Here is a 13748-nt window from a genome sequence, read left to right as displayed (position 1 = left end):
AAGTTCGTATTTCTGACAGCCTCACTTATTGTTTTTTCTTAAAGGCTGTTTAATATTTTATATGAAGATGAATTTTTAAAAGAGTTTCTTAGTCTGAAGTCCCAAGTTTTTTTCTTTAATAATTCAAAATTGTTAAACTGGGTAGGTCAGAATTTCATTAAAAAAGAGGAACAAAAATTAAAAACTGAAAAACATTTTTTAATACAATATGAATTCAGAAACTATGATAAGTAAAAAAAACTATGTTGAGTCATCATAAGCGCTCCTTATCTAAGATATAGATCCTTTCAAAACATAATTGAAACAAATATCAACTATTGTATTGTTTATCAGATCGATGGGTTGGAAAAGATATAAGATAATATCCGGCCATTTTTTCCACCTTTATGTTTGTTGCGATAGAACGGATGCAGCGTCACCAATACTTCTATCTACATTGCTTAGATAGTATCTGAAAATTTGTTTCTGTGTGAAAGTATGAAATATTTTTTGTTTCAATATTTCTATTCCTATTTTTCATTTTTATATGCAAAACTCAAGTCCTTGCATCGTGAATCATACGAAACTTCTCCTTCCATTTTAAGAACCTTTTCACACTTTCAGATTTTAGTTCGGTACCTAAATGAATACATACCACATTTACTTGTGTAGGTGTGGTTTAAAGGTAGAAAGTGAAATCTTAAAAAGGATCAAATCAGACACGGATTATCGTCATTGTACGATACCTGGTTAAAAGGATCCTGACCTGTGATTGGTTCAGATAATTTTTCAAAGCAGGCATCAATTGGGTTTATTATACATTGAGCTTGGATGTATCTGTAACATTTAGATATTCCGCCAAAAAGAACGAGCGTGGGAAGTTTATAAAAGCCTGAGTTTGTTTTAAATTTGCGACATAACTATGAAGATCTTTGTACAAGGAAGATCGTTTATTATACATAAAATATTATTTTACATTTAAGATAAAATTTTGTTTATAAGATTGATTGGTTAAATATAATATTGAAAAATGTACCCTACGAGTACAAAAGACTATCAACAAGCCTACACAAATTTTGCTATGGTAAGTTGAGAAATATCAAAACGATTATTTTTTCCATATTATATTCTTTTTCAAAAAATGTCAAAAATGTATATCATTGCTTGTTCTTTTATAGAGTAAACCAACTCAGCCATTAACATCGACGCCAACAACTACAGACAAACAACATTTCGCTGACTATTTTCAACAAGAAGAAGAGAACGATGGCCGTCGTGTGAGGACCGCCTTCACAAGTTCTCAAATTTTGGAGCTCGAAAGTGAATTTTCAAGATGCATTTACCTCCATCGATCACGTCGGATTGAAATATCCGAACGACTTGGTCTAAACGAAAAGCAAGTCAAAGTGTGGTTTCAAAACCGTAGAATGAAGTTGAAGAAATTAACAACTTCTGCAAATGGAACAGAAGCCATGAAAACATTTCGCACAGATCATCTGATTGTGAAAAAGTTGATGACATACGAGCCAATGACAGTCAATAAAACACCCGGCTCAGAAGCTTTTTCCAGTAATCATAATCATCAAATTCAAATGTCACCGAAGACACAAGAAGTCATTCAACTAAAAAATCTTCCAGTGATTCAGCCATTGGTGGCAAAGGTTGTAACAAATCCTTTACAAACCCAAACGATCCAACCTCTTACAGTCAAAAATCAAGCTCTTAGAACGTTTAAACCACAGGTTATTGTAAAAATGCCATCAGCGGCCACTGGTTCGAATCAAGCTTACATCGAACGTATGCCAAAGCCATTGAATCAAGTTCCACAACAATTTGTCCGCGTGATGAATAATGTCACCAACAACATTCAGCCAAAATTACAAATGGTTAAAACCATTACTTCCACATCAACTGTTACCACATCTCATACTCATCAAGCTCTTCGGATGCCGACCATCATCAATCACACTAGGCCTTATATACAACCAGTCAAGATTGTTGCACCCGCAACTTTAGTTCTTCCTCGCCAAGTACCTCAACAACAAATAATGGCGATGCCTATTCCTGACCATGAAATGAAGCCACAAACTCAACCCATACAGACCATACAAACCATCACTTCTTCACCAATCCAACCCATTAAAACCATAACTTCTCCACCGATAGTCCTGTCTCAACAAAAACAACAAGTTTCAGCAAATCTTCCAACTCAGTCCGTGCAGCAGTGGCAGCCGCAAAATAATCCTGTACAGCACTTGAGCCAGCAGCTTCAAGTCCCGTATTCATGCGGCGTGGAGTATCAACCATATCAGTCGAATCCACAAGAACTATTTCCACATTATCAACAAGAATATTATTTCAATCAGCAGACTCATCAACCAATGGAAACACAACAATACGAAGAGCACCTGGAGTTTTCAGAGCATAAAGTTCCTGAAGTCTTCCACCAAAATCATTCACAAATTGATCTTCTGGCTAGTTACTCTTCTGACATTAACATGTCGAAGGATTCTGAACAGTTGCCATGTGATTCAGAACTTTACAGCGATCTTCTTTCCACGCTAAATTCATTGATGGGAATCAAGACTGAAGAACAAGATGAGGTTTCTAGCAAAGATGACTCATGCGATAAGCCTATCAGCACTGAGCTATCAATGGATCTGGGAGAATTTTTAAACTTCGACAAAAACCCACGATATCCCAACGGAGCATCAACAAGTTCTGAGATAAAAGTTGAACAATCTTTCGATGGAAAACAAGAAGAGGAACCTATAAAATCTGAACCAATATCTCCTGTAATATTGGATTTACTTGATGAATACGAATACAACGAACTTGAAGGTAGCTCATTCATTGATTTTAAAGAACACTTAGAAAATTTTGGAGTTGGCGAAAGCTTCAAATCGTCCCAAAATGATCAATCGATGAATGCTATCAAAACTGAACCACATCAACCAATGGATATTGATGACGTTGATATTGATGAATTGCTGAATTTTTCAATGTTATCAGCATCTAATTTCGTCAATATTTCATTTGAAAACTTAATGGATTGTGGCGAACAACCAAAAGTTTCGGTTTTTTAAAATGGTATCAGATTTAAATTCGAATAAGACAAATGAATTTTAATATATCAATCATGTACCAGTGTAAATAGTGTTCCTTAAGATTAAAGCAAAATTGTAAAAAAAAAAACAATTTAAACTTTCTGTACATTATTTATTGTTTAATCATTGAAATTTACGTTTCCAAGTTTAGTTTTTTGGATACCTTTTCAGTCACTATGCAATACTTACTTTTGTTGCATTACTTTGGCATTGGAGTTCAAAACAGTCTATTCCCATTCTTACAAAGGGGAAACTTTTTCGTAAAACGGAACTATAAACACATTGAGAATATTAAATGGTGATAAGTAATATTTATCAACTTGGCATTTAAGTCAATTCAGGATCTTACTAGTGGATTTGCATGGAGAAGTATTCGTTCCATTTTTTTTTAGAAAACAGATCTATTTGGTACTACATTAGTGGTGTAACCTGAATTGCTTCGTATATATAGTTTTATTTGAAAACCACTTCTTGTCTGTCTTTCTAAACATTCCGCATTAAAATCCCAACATTTTCATTCAAAAATCACCAATTCTTTTGATAAAATGGGGAAATTGTAAACCAAGTACAAAAAACCGTATGTTAGGATCGATCTAATAATCGTCTTGTACACCACAAATTTAGTTTTTTTTTTCTAACATAGATTCCGAATTTATTTATTTATTTATTTATTCATCAATATGAGATTTAAAAATCTACAATTAGACTACTAGATAAATATTTACATGTTTAACATTTATTAAATAAACTTTAACTAACTTAATACTTAAAATATAATTAATATAAGAAGTATATAAAAATAAAATATAAATAAAAATATATACATAATTAATTCGTTCATACATGATCAAAATATAAAATCAATTAAAATGAAAATGCAATAATAGTTTACTTTTCAAAGAAGATCTACTTAAGTGAAAATCAAAATCAATACAATTTAAAATTAAGTTTGTTTCTTTGACACAGCGGGTTAAAGGTTCATTTTTCGCGTAATTAACTCTGTGTACATCTTCTCGAAACAAACAACGTATTCGAAGTTGTCGCGATGGAGCATACAAATTTATTAAAGACAACAAAAAAGGGCATTTGATATGGTATGATAAAATGTCACTTATAAACATCACAGAAAACATTTTACGTCTATTTTCAAGTGATTGAATACCTAAAAGTTGGCATCTAGTTTTGTATGATGGTGTTTCGATGTTCCAACCAAATTTTTGAATAGTGAATCTTGTAAATTTTTTTTGGACCATTTCAATTCTTTTAGATTGAACGTTATAAAAAGGGTTCCAGATAACACAACAGTATTCCAAGATTGGTCTTACATAAGAGGTAAAAAGCGATTTGAGAGTAAAAGGGTCTTTAAAGTCTATGCTATTGCGTTTGATAAAACCGAGCATGGAATTAGCTTTGGTTACACTAAATTCAATGTGCTTAACAAAGTTAAGTTTAGGGTCAAAAACAACACCAAGATCTTTCTTCTCCCCTACTCTTTCTAGAACTTGATTTTCAATATTATATTCAAAGATTATTTCAGAAAAGTTGCGGCAAAAAGAGAAACATTGACATTTAGCTACATTTAAATATAATTGGTTTTTCTTGCACCATTGGGATAGTTTCAAAATATCGTCTTGTAAGAGATGACAGTCATTAATAGATTTTATGCAACGAAAAAACTTTAGGTCATCGGCGAAAAGAAGTTGACTAGAATTAAGGAAAATACTAGGTAAGTCATTTATAAAAATTAGGAAAAGAAGTGGTCCAAGATGGCTACCTTGGGGCACACCAGATGAAACCAAAATTGGTTTTGAGAGAACTTCGTCAATGCAAACAAATTGAACTCGACCCTTAAGATAAGATTCCAACCATTTCAAAAACATAGAATGAAATCCAAAGTTTTTTAATTTCTTAATTAAAATAGAGTGACTTACTCTATCAAATGCCTTTGAAAAATCGGTATAAATTACATCAATTTGATGTCCTTCTTCGAGATTATTTAAAATGAAATTGGAGAAAATAGAAAGATTAGTCATTGTTGATCTTCCTGCAACGAAACCATGTTGTAACGGTGAAATGTGTTCCTTAACTAAAAATGTTAGTTTTTCATATATCAATTTCTCGAAAAGTTTTGGAATACATGACAATTTACAAATCGGACGGTAGTTACATATTTGCTGTTTAGACCCTGATTTGTGAATAGGGTTTAAAAATGATTTCTTCCATGATGGAAGAAATTCGCCTTTCTTCAAAGAGCTATTAAAAATTAGGAAAAGTGGTTCAGCTAGAGAAGCAGCACATTTTTTAAGAACAATAGGTGGAATTTCGTCTGGACCTGGTTTATTGTCATCATTTAAACTCAAGAGACCATCTTCAATTTCGGAAATATTTAACTCTAAACAACCAATATCAGTCTTACATTCAAAAGACAAATATTCGTCTGTCCATGCTGAACTTGCATTCGAATTAGCGTAACTAGATTCAAAATAGTGTGCGAAGGAATCACAAATACTTGACACAGTTGAAAATGTTGACCCAAGGTAATTCATGCACCTGGGAATACCAACCGAATTTTTTTTACTCTTGATGTATGACCAGAATGACTTACTATTTTTTTTTAGGTTAGATTCAATTGATAAAATATAATTTTGAAATAAAAATTTGCTAAGAACATTAAATTCTCGTTCCAATTGGATATAAATATTTTGTAGTTCATCTTTATTTTCTGCTATCCGTAAGCGTTTATAAGCCTTGTTTTTTCTATTGCTTAAGTTACTAAGCTTTTTATTGAACCAAGGTGGCTTAGAATTTGCTTTAATTTCAACTTTAGGAACATACATATCAATTGCCAATTTCAGGTTATCAATAAAAATGTCATAAAAATGTAATAAATCCAAAGAACAAAAATACTCACACCACGGAATATGCACCATGTAACTCGCTATGCCTTCGAAATTAGCTTTTTTGTAATTCAGTTTCAATTTCACACAATTGTCAGATTTGATAAAATCATAAAAAGAGAAACAAATATCTAAAGCATTGTGATGAACAGAGTTAGAAAACATAGGATATATTGATTTATTAACAGATATAGCTAGTTCTCTGTCAACATAAACAAGGTCCAGAATACGATTTAAATTATTCACACAACAGTTAATTTGGATTAAGTCATAACTTGAAAAAGTATCAATTACTTCACATTCAATATCTGAATTTACATTAAATGACAAGAGATGTAGTTCCTCGGGATCGAATACCCATTCAATGTTTGACAGATTAAAATCTCCAAGAATAATTACATGTTCCGATTTAAGCTTTGTTAGATAGAATTCACAATTTTTTACATGTACTTTATAAAGATCAAGTGGGCTTTTAGGCGGAATATAACATACAATAACAATCACATATCTATTTGCGAAGTTTATTTTTACAATTATTTGGTCTATGTCATATGGACAGGGAGAAGAAGAAGAAGGTAAATCTAATTCAGTGCAAGTGTATGACGAGCTTACTGCAATGAGAACACCTCCACCTCTTTCTAATCCAGTTGATTGAGAACATCGGTCTTTGCGAAAGAGAGCATAATTGTTGTTGCTGCAAATTTCTGCATTATGATGATTTCTTGTTAGCCATGTTTCAGTTAGTGCAATGAAATCAAATCGAGCAGAGGACAAAGACAAGAACATATGTTGCATTTTTGTGCGCATTCCCCCTACGTTCTGATAATAACCGAAGAGATTAGATCGTTTGTTAAGGTGTTCGTGAGAGAAAGAAGTAATCGGAGATTGAGAAAATGATGATGTTGATTGTCAATTGAGCGCTGGTTGTTGTAATTGTTGTTGGGTTGTAGGTGGAGTTGGCAATGGTAATGGCTGAGGTGGTAAGGTTGGTAACGGTGGTGGTGGTGGAGGTGTCTGAGACGTTGAAATATTTAGAGATGAAGATGTTTGAAGAGACAATTCTTTATTCTTATTGTTGTTGCTGCTTTCTCGCGATACGAATTTCTTTATTTGAACAAAGCACGGCCATAAACACGAATCCATTATGATAGAATATTTTGAGGCTGGGACACTTAGTTTAAATGTAACGAATTTTAGTTTAGATGTATCAGTATCTTTTTTAACCAAAGCATAACATTTGAAATGGTTTGGTGAAATATTAGTTTTCTCAGAAATGTGATTTATTATATCTTCAGGCTTAGTGTCTCTACTAAATTTTGATAAGTGAATCCACGTATAGTCGGCGAGAGCACAGAGAGTAGCCGAAGAGTCAGTACCAATTATTTTTTTAGTATTAGTTGAGTTAGAATTTTTTTTTTTTTTAGATTGAACTTCGGTCCATTCAGTAGTATTTTTGAATACACCGGGTTGTTCTGATATGATGGAATTATGTTCGGATGTTGAAGCAGATGATTTTGTAACACTTTTTGCTATTTCAGATTCTTCAGATATATTAAGGGGAGGAGGTGGAATATTTTTTGTATTTGGCTCAATATTAAAATTGGTTAAAGAACTTGAGTCATTGCCTCTTTCCGCAGATTTAGAATTTTTTTTTGCTGTTTTACGAGGTGGTGAATTATTTGAGAACACTAATTTAAGAGCACTTAGATCATTTTTAATCTCTCTTACACTCAGAGAAAGATCGTGAAAATTATTGATGAAGGTTGAGAGGTTTATATTCACACAAGAATTGCATTTCCAGAATAAATTACGATTGATTAATGATTTATGAATGTCATCGGATAGATCAATACAATTTTTGTGGAAATGACGACCGCAGAAAAACCCGCACTCGACCTATTCGGAACTTTTAGATCTTTTTATAGCAAGATTGCAATTAGCACAAATCTTAGACATTTTGGATATCAATCTACAACCGTCTCAGAGAGAAGTTGAAATGTAATTACCTTTCGCCTTTTTGAGAATTTCTCTACAGTATTTATTAAAAAGAAATCGGTTTTGAAAATTTATTTCTAGATACTTTTTTCCTATCTTAATAGAATCTGGACGTTATTTAATTTTAGCCTTAATGATTTTTTCTCTTTCACCGCTAGATAATCTCCTTTACCACTGGCGTTTCTAAAACAAGTCAATCCGCATTTGAGTGTAATGATTTTCAATCTATATTTTCTTAAATTAATTTTTTCTAAAAGCATAAGCCGAGCGTCGGTCGCTGGGCATATAATTGTGTCATCAGCATAGTGCGAAGATTCAGGTTCAAACAAAATTCGGTCTGAAAAGGGGAAACCCTTGCAGAAAAGTATTGAAACAAAATGGCCCCAGTATCCATTGATCCTTGCAGAATACCTGAGTTCAGTGGAAACAAATCTGTGTGTTGAGATCGTATAAAAATGAATGTTGATCTATTTGTAAAAAAAAAACTAAAAATGAGCTTAATGAGCCAATTCGGAAAGTTCAAACGAAATTATTTGTAAATTCCAAAGCGAATCAAAAGCTTTTTCAAGTTCAATATCTAAGCTCACAGTACACTTTTCATTTTTAAGATTATGAATGATCTAATCGTGGAATAAGAGCAGGGCATGTTCTGTTGAAATAAAGAAATGATATAGGTCTAAAGTTCAACTTTTCTCGTAGTTTTGGTCTTTACTATTGTCAAAATCATTGCTGTTTTCCAAATTTCCGGAAAATTGAAATGATTAAATATCAAAGACAGGACTATATCTATGGAATTTGAAAACGAAATGAGTGTTTCGTTCATCAATTGAAGACCAATGATGTAAAGGACCTATGGTCTCAACAAGCTAGCGCGCTGCTGTGCCATAATTGATTTACTGAAGGAAAATTGGTAACCAAATAGTTGCAAGTTACGGGCCGTGAATTGTCCTCCAAGATAATACCGATTGACCACTTGAAGGAAAACAATCAACGAGTTCTTTTAGAAAATTGAAACTCCAGATTATCCTACGTCCAGACCAGCCGTGGCGGTGACATTTTAACCTTTAAAAATATGCAAAGCATTCTTCTTGTGAGTGACAGAGACTACGTTTAAGGAATATCAACAAATATACAATCAAAAGCCGTTTTCGGACCAGATGTTCGAGGCGTTAAATCAATGTACTAATACTTTAGGTACGACCTTAATTAATGTATGTACAAAACCTGTCTATAAGACTTTCTTATACAAATTACTAGAGGATAAAAACTTCATCATTTGTAGAACAACATTTATGTTTGCTGTTTTTTGATAAATGGCAGAAAAAGGGTTTCCCGAACTTGGCCCTATTCCATTTTGCCCCATTAAAATTCATATCCCGAAACAAACTAATAGATATATAATAAGAAATAAGGAAAACGTTACTCATATTTTCTAATATGAGTAGTTTTCGTATGATAAGATTATACGGAAACTTAATTCGGAGGGAGCCGTGGCACGATTTAATCTGGATATTGTCTGATTCGATAGTATTATCAAATCATTCACATGCTTATTCGAATTGAACGTTTATAATACTATTTTAACTTTTAAAAAGTTACTCTGATCAGAGTTAAATAAAACTTAAGTTTCTTGCTTAAGTTTATTGGATAATTCTACAAAATAAAGGCAGGTACGAGTTTTTCCTCAAGGGAAAAGATAATCTAACTCGAAATTTTAGTCAGACTTATATTATAAAATGATAAGGAAATAGGAAACAGTGGATCCTTCTTCTTCCCATTTCAACATAAGAAATTCCAACGTTTTTCTTCCAATTCAAGTTTTAATGCTAACAGGAGATCAAACATTTTTCCATCAGTTTCAAAAATCTAATAAAACTGCATTGTGTCTAAAGTGCATACAACAATTATTTTAAAAACAAAATGTCTAACAAATTTTTTTGGAAAATAACTAAAATTATTAAATGTGTAAAGAAAAAAATTTCATCCTTGAAGGTTTCTGATACGTTGAATTGAAATACTTGCTGTTTTCGAAGGTGTTTTCATCACCAAAAAGAGGCTGGGATGCGACCCACACTGATAACTTCCCATCCCGTCTGTCGATTTGTCTTGTTTAAAAGTTTGTCTATATGTACTCGTATCATTTTTTACCAAATTTGCGTACTATTTTTTGTAGATTTTACTGTTGGATTTTTATATAAAAATTACTGAATATTGAAAACAATATTTTCTGTGAAATAAAATAAGTTTGAAGCCAATCTTTTTAATTTTTGAATATTTTTACTAAGTTTTAGTGTTATTTTTTTTTAGAGTTTTGTTTTTTGTAAGAAAACTGTCAATTCGATTTTTTTCAAAATTTTACTGAATGTTAACAACAATATTTTTTGAAAGATTAAAATAATTTAAAGCTAATATCTACAATTTTTGAAAAGATATTTGAGTCGAAAATAAATTTTTACCAAAAAATCAAAATCAAATGGGGTGGCGCAACAGTCCGTTGTGAACCAGGGCCTAGTGACTTACAACTCTCAACCATTCCTGTGTGCGAGTACTGTTGTCAGGAATGGAAGGGACCTACAATTTTAGGCCGAATCCGAACGGCTAGTTTTGAGAAAGCACTTTTTCATGACAAGAATTACTCTTGAAGGATTTGTCAATTCCTCGCAAGAGGCAGTACCCGCGAAAATTAATTTTTTTAAATTAAGGTGGCACAGGCAGGGATTGAACCCAAGACCCCTTGCATGACAGTCCAACGCACTAACCATCATGCCACGGGTACTCACATAAATTTTTACCAACTTTTATTAATTTTTGTTTTAGGATTGTGTATAATGTATTTGAAGTCGATATCTCTACTGGTTCTTGAGCTATGGACGACGAAAAAAACGTCGCTAACGTACACGTACACACGCACGCGCAAACATCTCTTTGGAAATCTTTTATTTCTACTCTAGGGAACTTGAAACGTCGAGAAATGTCAAAATTTTCAATTTGACAAATCGGACCCATTACAATAACTTCCTATGGGAAGTTAAAACAAAGGAAAAGTTTGGTTACCGAATAGGTACCCGAGAATTGGCCACTAAGATCGTAGAACTTAACGATGCCGCTTAATTGTTTTCTGTGTAGATGTGTAAAGTCGTTAGCACGCGCTGATAGGCCTGAATGGGTAAAATAATTGTTTCTTAAAGCTTACCGTTCCTTACAAAAAAACTAATGATTGTGCTACCTTTTATCAAAATTGTTTCAGCAGAGAAATGTTTGCCCACGCTTTCTTAATTCCCTCTATTAAAGATTCCTCATCTTTATGTTGTCCTCGACACACAAACATTTTCAACGGTGTTAACATCAGGTGAGTATGGAGGTCATAGTTACACTTCTACATTTTGACTCTCGATCCATTGTTTTACCGATCCCGCTGAATGAATAGGAGCTTTATCATGCTTGAATTGCAATTCTATTGGTCCTAAAAGGTAAAACGTTTGTTGGAAGGACTTTTGCAATATAACCTTATAAACATTCGCGATCTAAGAAATTGTAGCTCAAAGGTTTCGTAATAGGAAATTGCACTGACACTGCCTTCACAGATATGCAGACGGTTTAAATAAAGTTTTAGTTTGCGAAGGTCATAAAGGTAATAGTTGTAGTCCTTCTGAGTTGATTTTTTTTCATCAGAAAAGATTACTCGCTTCCAATCTTTTTTGCACAACAAGTATTCTTTCCTAAATCGGAGACGATTTTCTTTTCGTTTTTCGTTCAGAGATGGTTCTTCCTCATTTTTTTTTTTAATTGTTGCACTCTTGATAACTTGTTTCTTCGTCGCCAAACTGTACTTAAGACCAGTTTAAAGTCAAACTTTTGACAATGTGCGGTCATTGATTTGGCCCTATAAGTTCCACCTTTTATATCTGTTCCGTACTTAATGTTATTAGTCCGCAAATTGTTACCTACTAAATGTTTGCTTCTTAACCCTAATTCATAAAACACCTTGATTTTTCCTGTATTTTCCTCGCTGCGCTACACCTTTGCTTTCTGTGACGCTTTCAAACAATTCGATTAACCTAAAAAATTTAAATATTAGTTCATATAACCCTTGAATATCAATTAAGTGAAAATAAAGGCAAGCTTTAATAAAAAATAGGTTATCCCAAACTAAGAGAAAAGTTATTTTATGGCCATAGATGTGCAGAGATTGTTTAAGTATAGGCTTTTCACACGAAACCAAAAACACTGTTTTCGCGAAATTATCGGTATTGGCCGAAAACCTACATCGAAAACTCAAGTTTCCACATACATTTTTGGTAAACTACAAGTTTTATATAAAACCTCTCAAAAACTAGTTGCAATTTGTTAAGCGAGGAACCTCGATTCACTATGGCTATTGGCGTGACGACCCCAAGGACGAGGAAGACTTGCTCATAATTCGTAATGACGTTTCCAAGAAATGCGTCCACCACAAATATGTTCGACGCTTTCGCTTACTACCTGGAGAAAGACTTTCCGGTAATTTCGTTCAATCACAAGTTTTTGGGAAAATTGAGAAAGGCGATAAGTTCATTTGTGGAGGAGAATAAGTATGAAACAAAATCTCTGGTGAAGGCTAAGTCGCAGCTAGAAAAATTTGCGCCAAAACATTCCAAACATTGCGCCAAAAACCACAACAGTGGGATATCGCCCCTTGATGGGAAGCGATGCCAACATCAAGAAGATCCTAAGTGCTTTTGACAAGCCAGGCGAGTCCTTAAAGCAGGAAGCTAAAGAGATAGCCATGGAGAAATTGCAGCCCATTATAACAGCTTCAGTGATAGCTTTGGATGAGTGTGATTTTAGTACGAATCTGGAACTAGGAGTTGAACTTTTCTGCTCTGGCCATAAGGACCTACACGAAATCGTTCAGAATATTCTCAACCCCGCCTTTAAGTTGCTCGGACGGCCACAATATTTGGCGACTCTGAAGGCACATTTGGCCAACAGAAGCAATAGTCATAAGCTCAGTATTTTGGATTGAATTTGTTGTGAAAGAAGAAGAAAATGTTTTAAATAAAATTAATTTTAATCGCAAAAGGTTTTTTTTGTTTTTGTTGATTCTATAATATATTTTCTAGACAATTACCTTATCCTTAGAGAATTGTTCGGACCGGTTGAAGTGAACAAAGAGGATAGCTGCAGCCAAGCGAGCTTGTATTTCTGTATGTTCGCATCGAAACCACTCAATGACGGGATCCCATTTGATCTTTTGGAGCTCGTATAGATCTTTGTCATCCTGTAAATCAACTTGATAAGTACCTCCATAAGGCTAAATTTTGTATCTTGCATTTCCAGATCCTTTAGTTCATCGAAAGTTCTGCGGCTCGTTCTGAAATGTTGTTTCAAATACTCATCATCGTTTACTAACATTTCCCAAATAATTTGAGAAGAACAAAACTTTTTACTCATAAATTTTTTCATCAATACAAAATTTGACATTTAAATATCGAATGAAAACGTGTAAATGTTCGGTGTGAACGATTTTCGGGTTTTCGAAACCTTTTTAACTTCCCATAGGAAGTTATTGTAATGGGTCCGATTTGTCAAATTGAAAATTTTGAAATTTCTCGACGTTTCAAGGTCAATAGAGTCGAAATAAAAGATTTTTAGAAAGATGTCTGTGCGTGCGTGTGAACGTACATTCGCGACGTTTTTTCGTTGTCCATAGCTCAAGAACCAGAAGAGATATCGACTCCAAATAATTTTTTTTATACAGATAATAAAGCAGAAAGATGCAGAAAGGGCT

General features: G+C 33.3%; 2 protein-coding genes across 2 annotated transcripts; one reads left to right on the top strand and one right to left on the bottom strand.

The window, feature by feature from the left end:
* Positions 1-1009: 1009 nt before the first annotated feature.
* Positions 1010-3065, top strand: LOC129941111 (uncharacterized). The gene is made up of 2 exons (XM_056049664.1): positions 1010-1063; positions 1158-3065. The coding sequence occupies exons 1-2, from the start codon at positions 1010-1012 to the stop codon at positions 3063-3065; spliced, it is 1962 nt and encodes a 653-aa protein (XP_055905639.1).
* An 858-nt stretch (positions 3066-3923) lies between these two features.
* On the bottom strand, positions 3924-13372 carry LOC129941104 (formin-J-like). The gene is made up of 2 exons (XM_056049655.1): positions 13262-13372; positions 3924-7879 (listed from the first exon to the last, which is right to left on the bottom strand). The coding sequence occupies exons 1-2, from the start codon at positions 13370-13372 to the stop codon at positions 6893-6895; spliced, it is 1098 nt and encodes a 365-aa protein (XP_055905630.1). The 3' UTR covers positions 3924-6892.
* Between the last annotated feature and the right edge of the window lie 376 nt (positions 13373-13748).

The sequence above is a fragment of the Eupeodes corollae genome, chromosome 1 (genome assembly GCF_945859685.1).
Source record: "Eupeodes corollae chromosome 1, idEupCoro1.1, whole genome shotgun sequence".
Lineage (NCBI taxonomy): Eukaryota > Metazoa > Arthropoda > Insecta > Diptera > Syrphidae > Eupeodes > Eupeodes corollae.
The sequence above is the reverse complement of the archived record's forward strand: the minus strand, read 5'-3'. Positions and strand labels throughout refer to the sequence as shown.

Coding starts and splice junctions, on each gene's coding strand:
- LOC129941111 (XM_056049664.1), top strand. CDS start 1,010: ATGTACCCTACGAGTACAAAAGACTATCAACAAGCCTACACAAATTTT. Junction 1,064..1,157: donor CCTACACAAATTTTGCTATG/GTAAGTTGAGAA, acceptor GTTCTTTTATAG/AGTAAACCAACTCAGCCATT.
- LOC129941104 (XM_056049655.1), bottom strand. CDS start 13,372: ATGTTAGTAAACGATGATGAGTATTTGAAACAACATTTCAGAACGAGC. Junction 7,880..13,261: donor CAAAATTTAGCCTTATGGAG/GTACTTATCAAG, acceptor AGTTCCGAATAG/GTCGAGTGCGGGTTTTTCTG.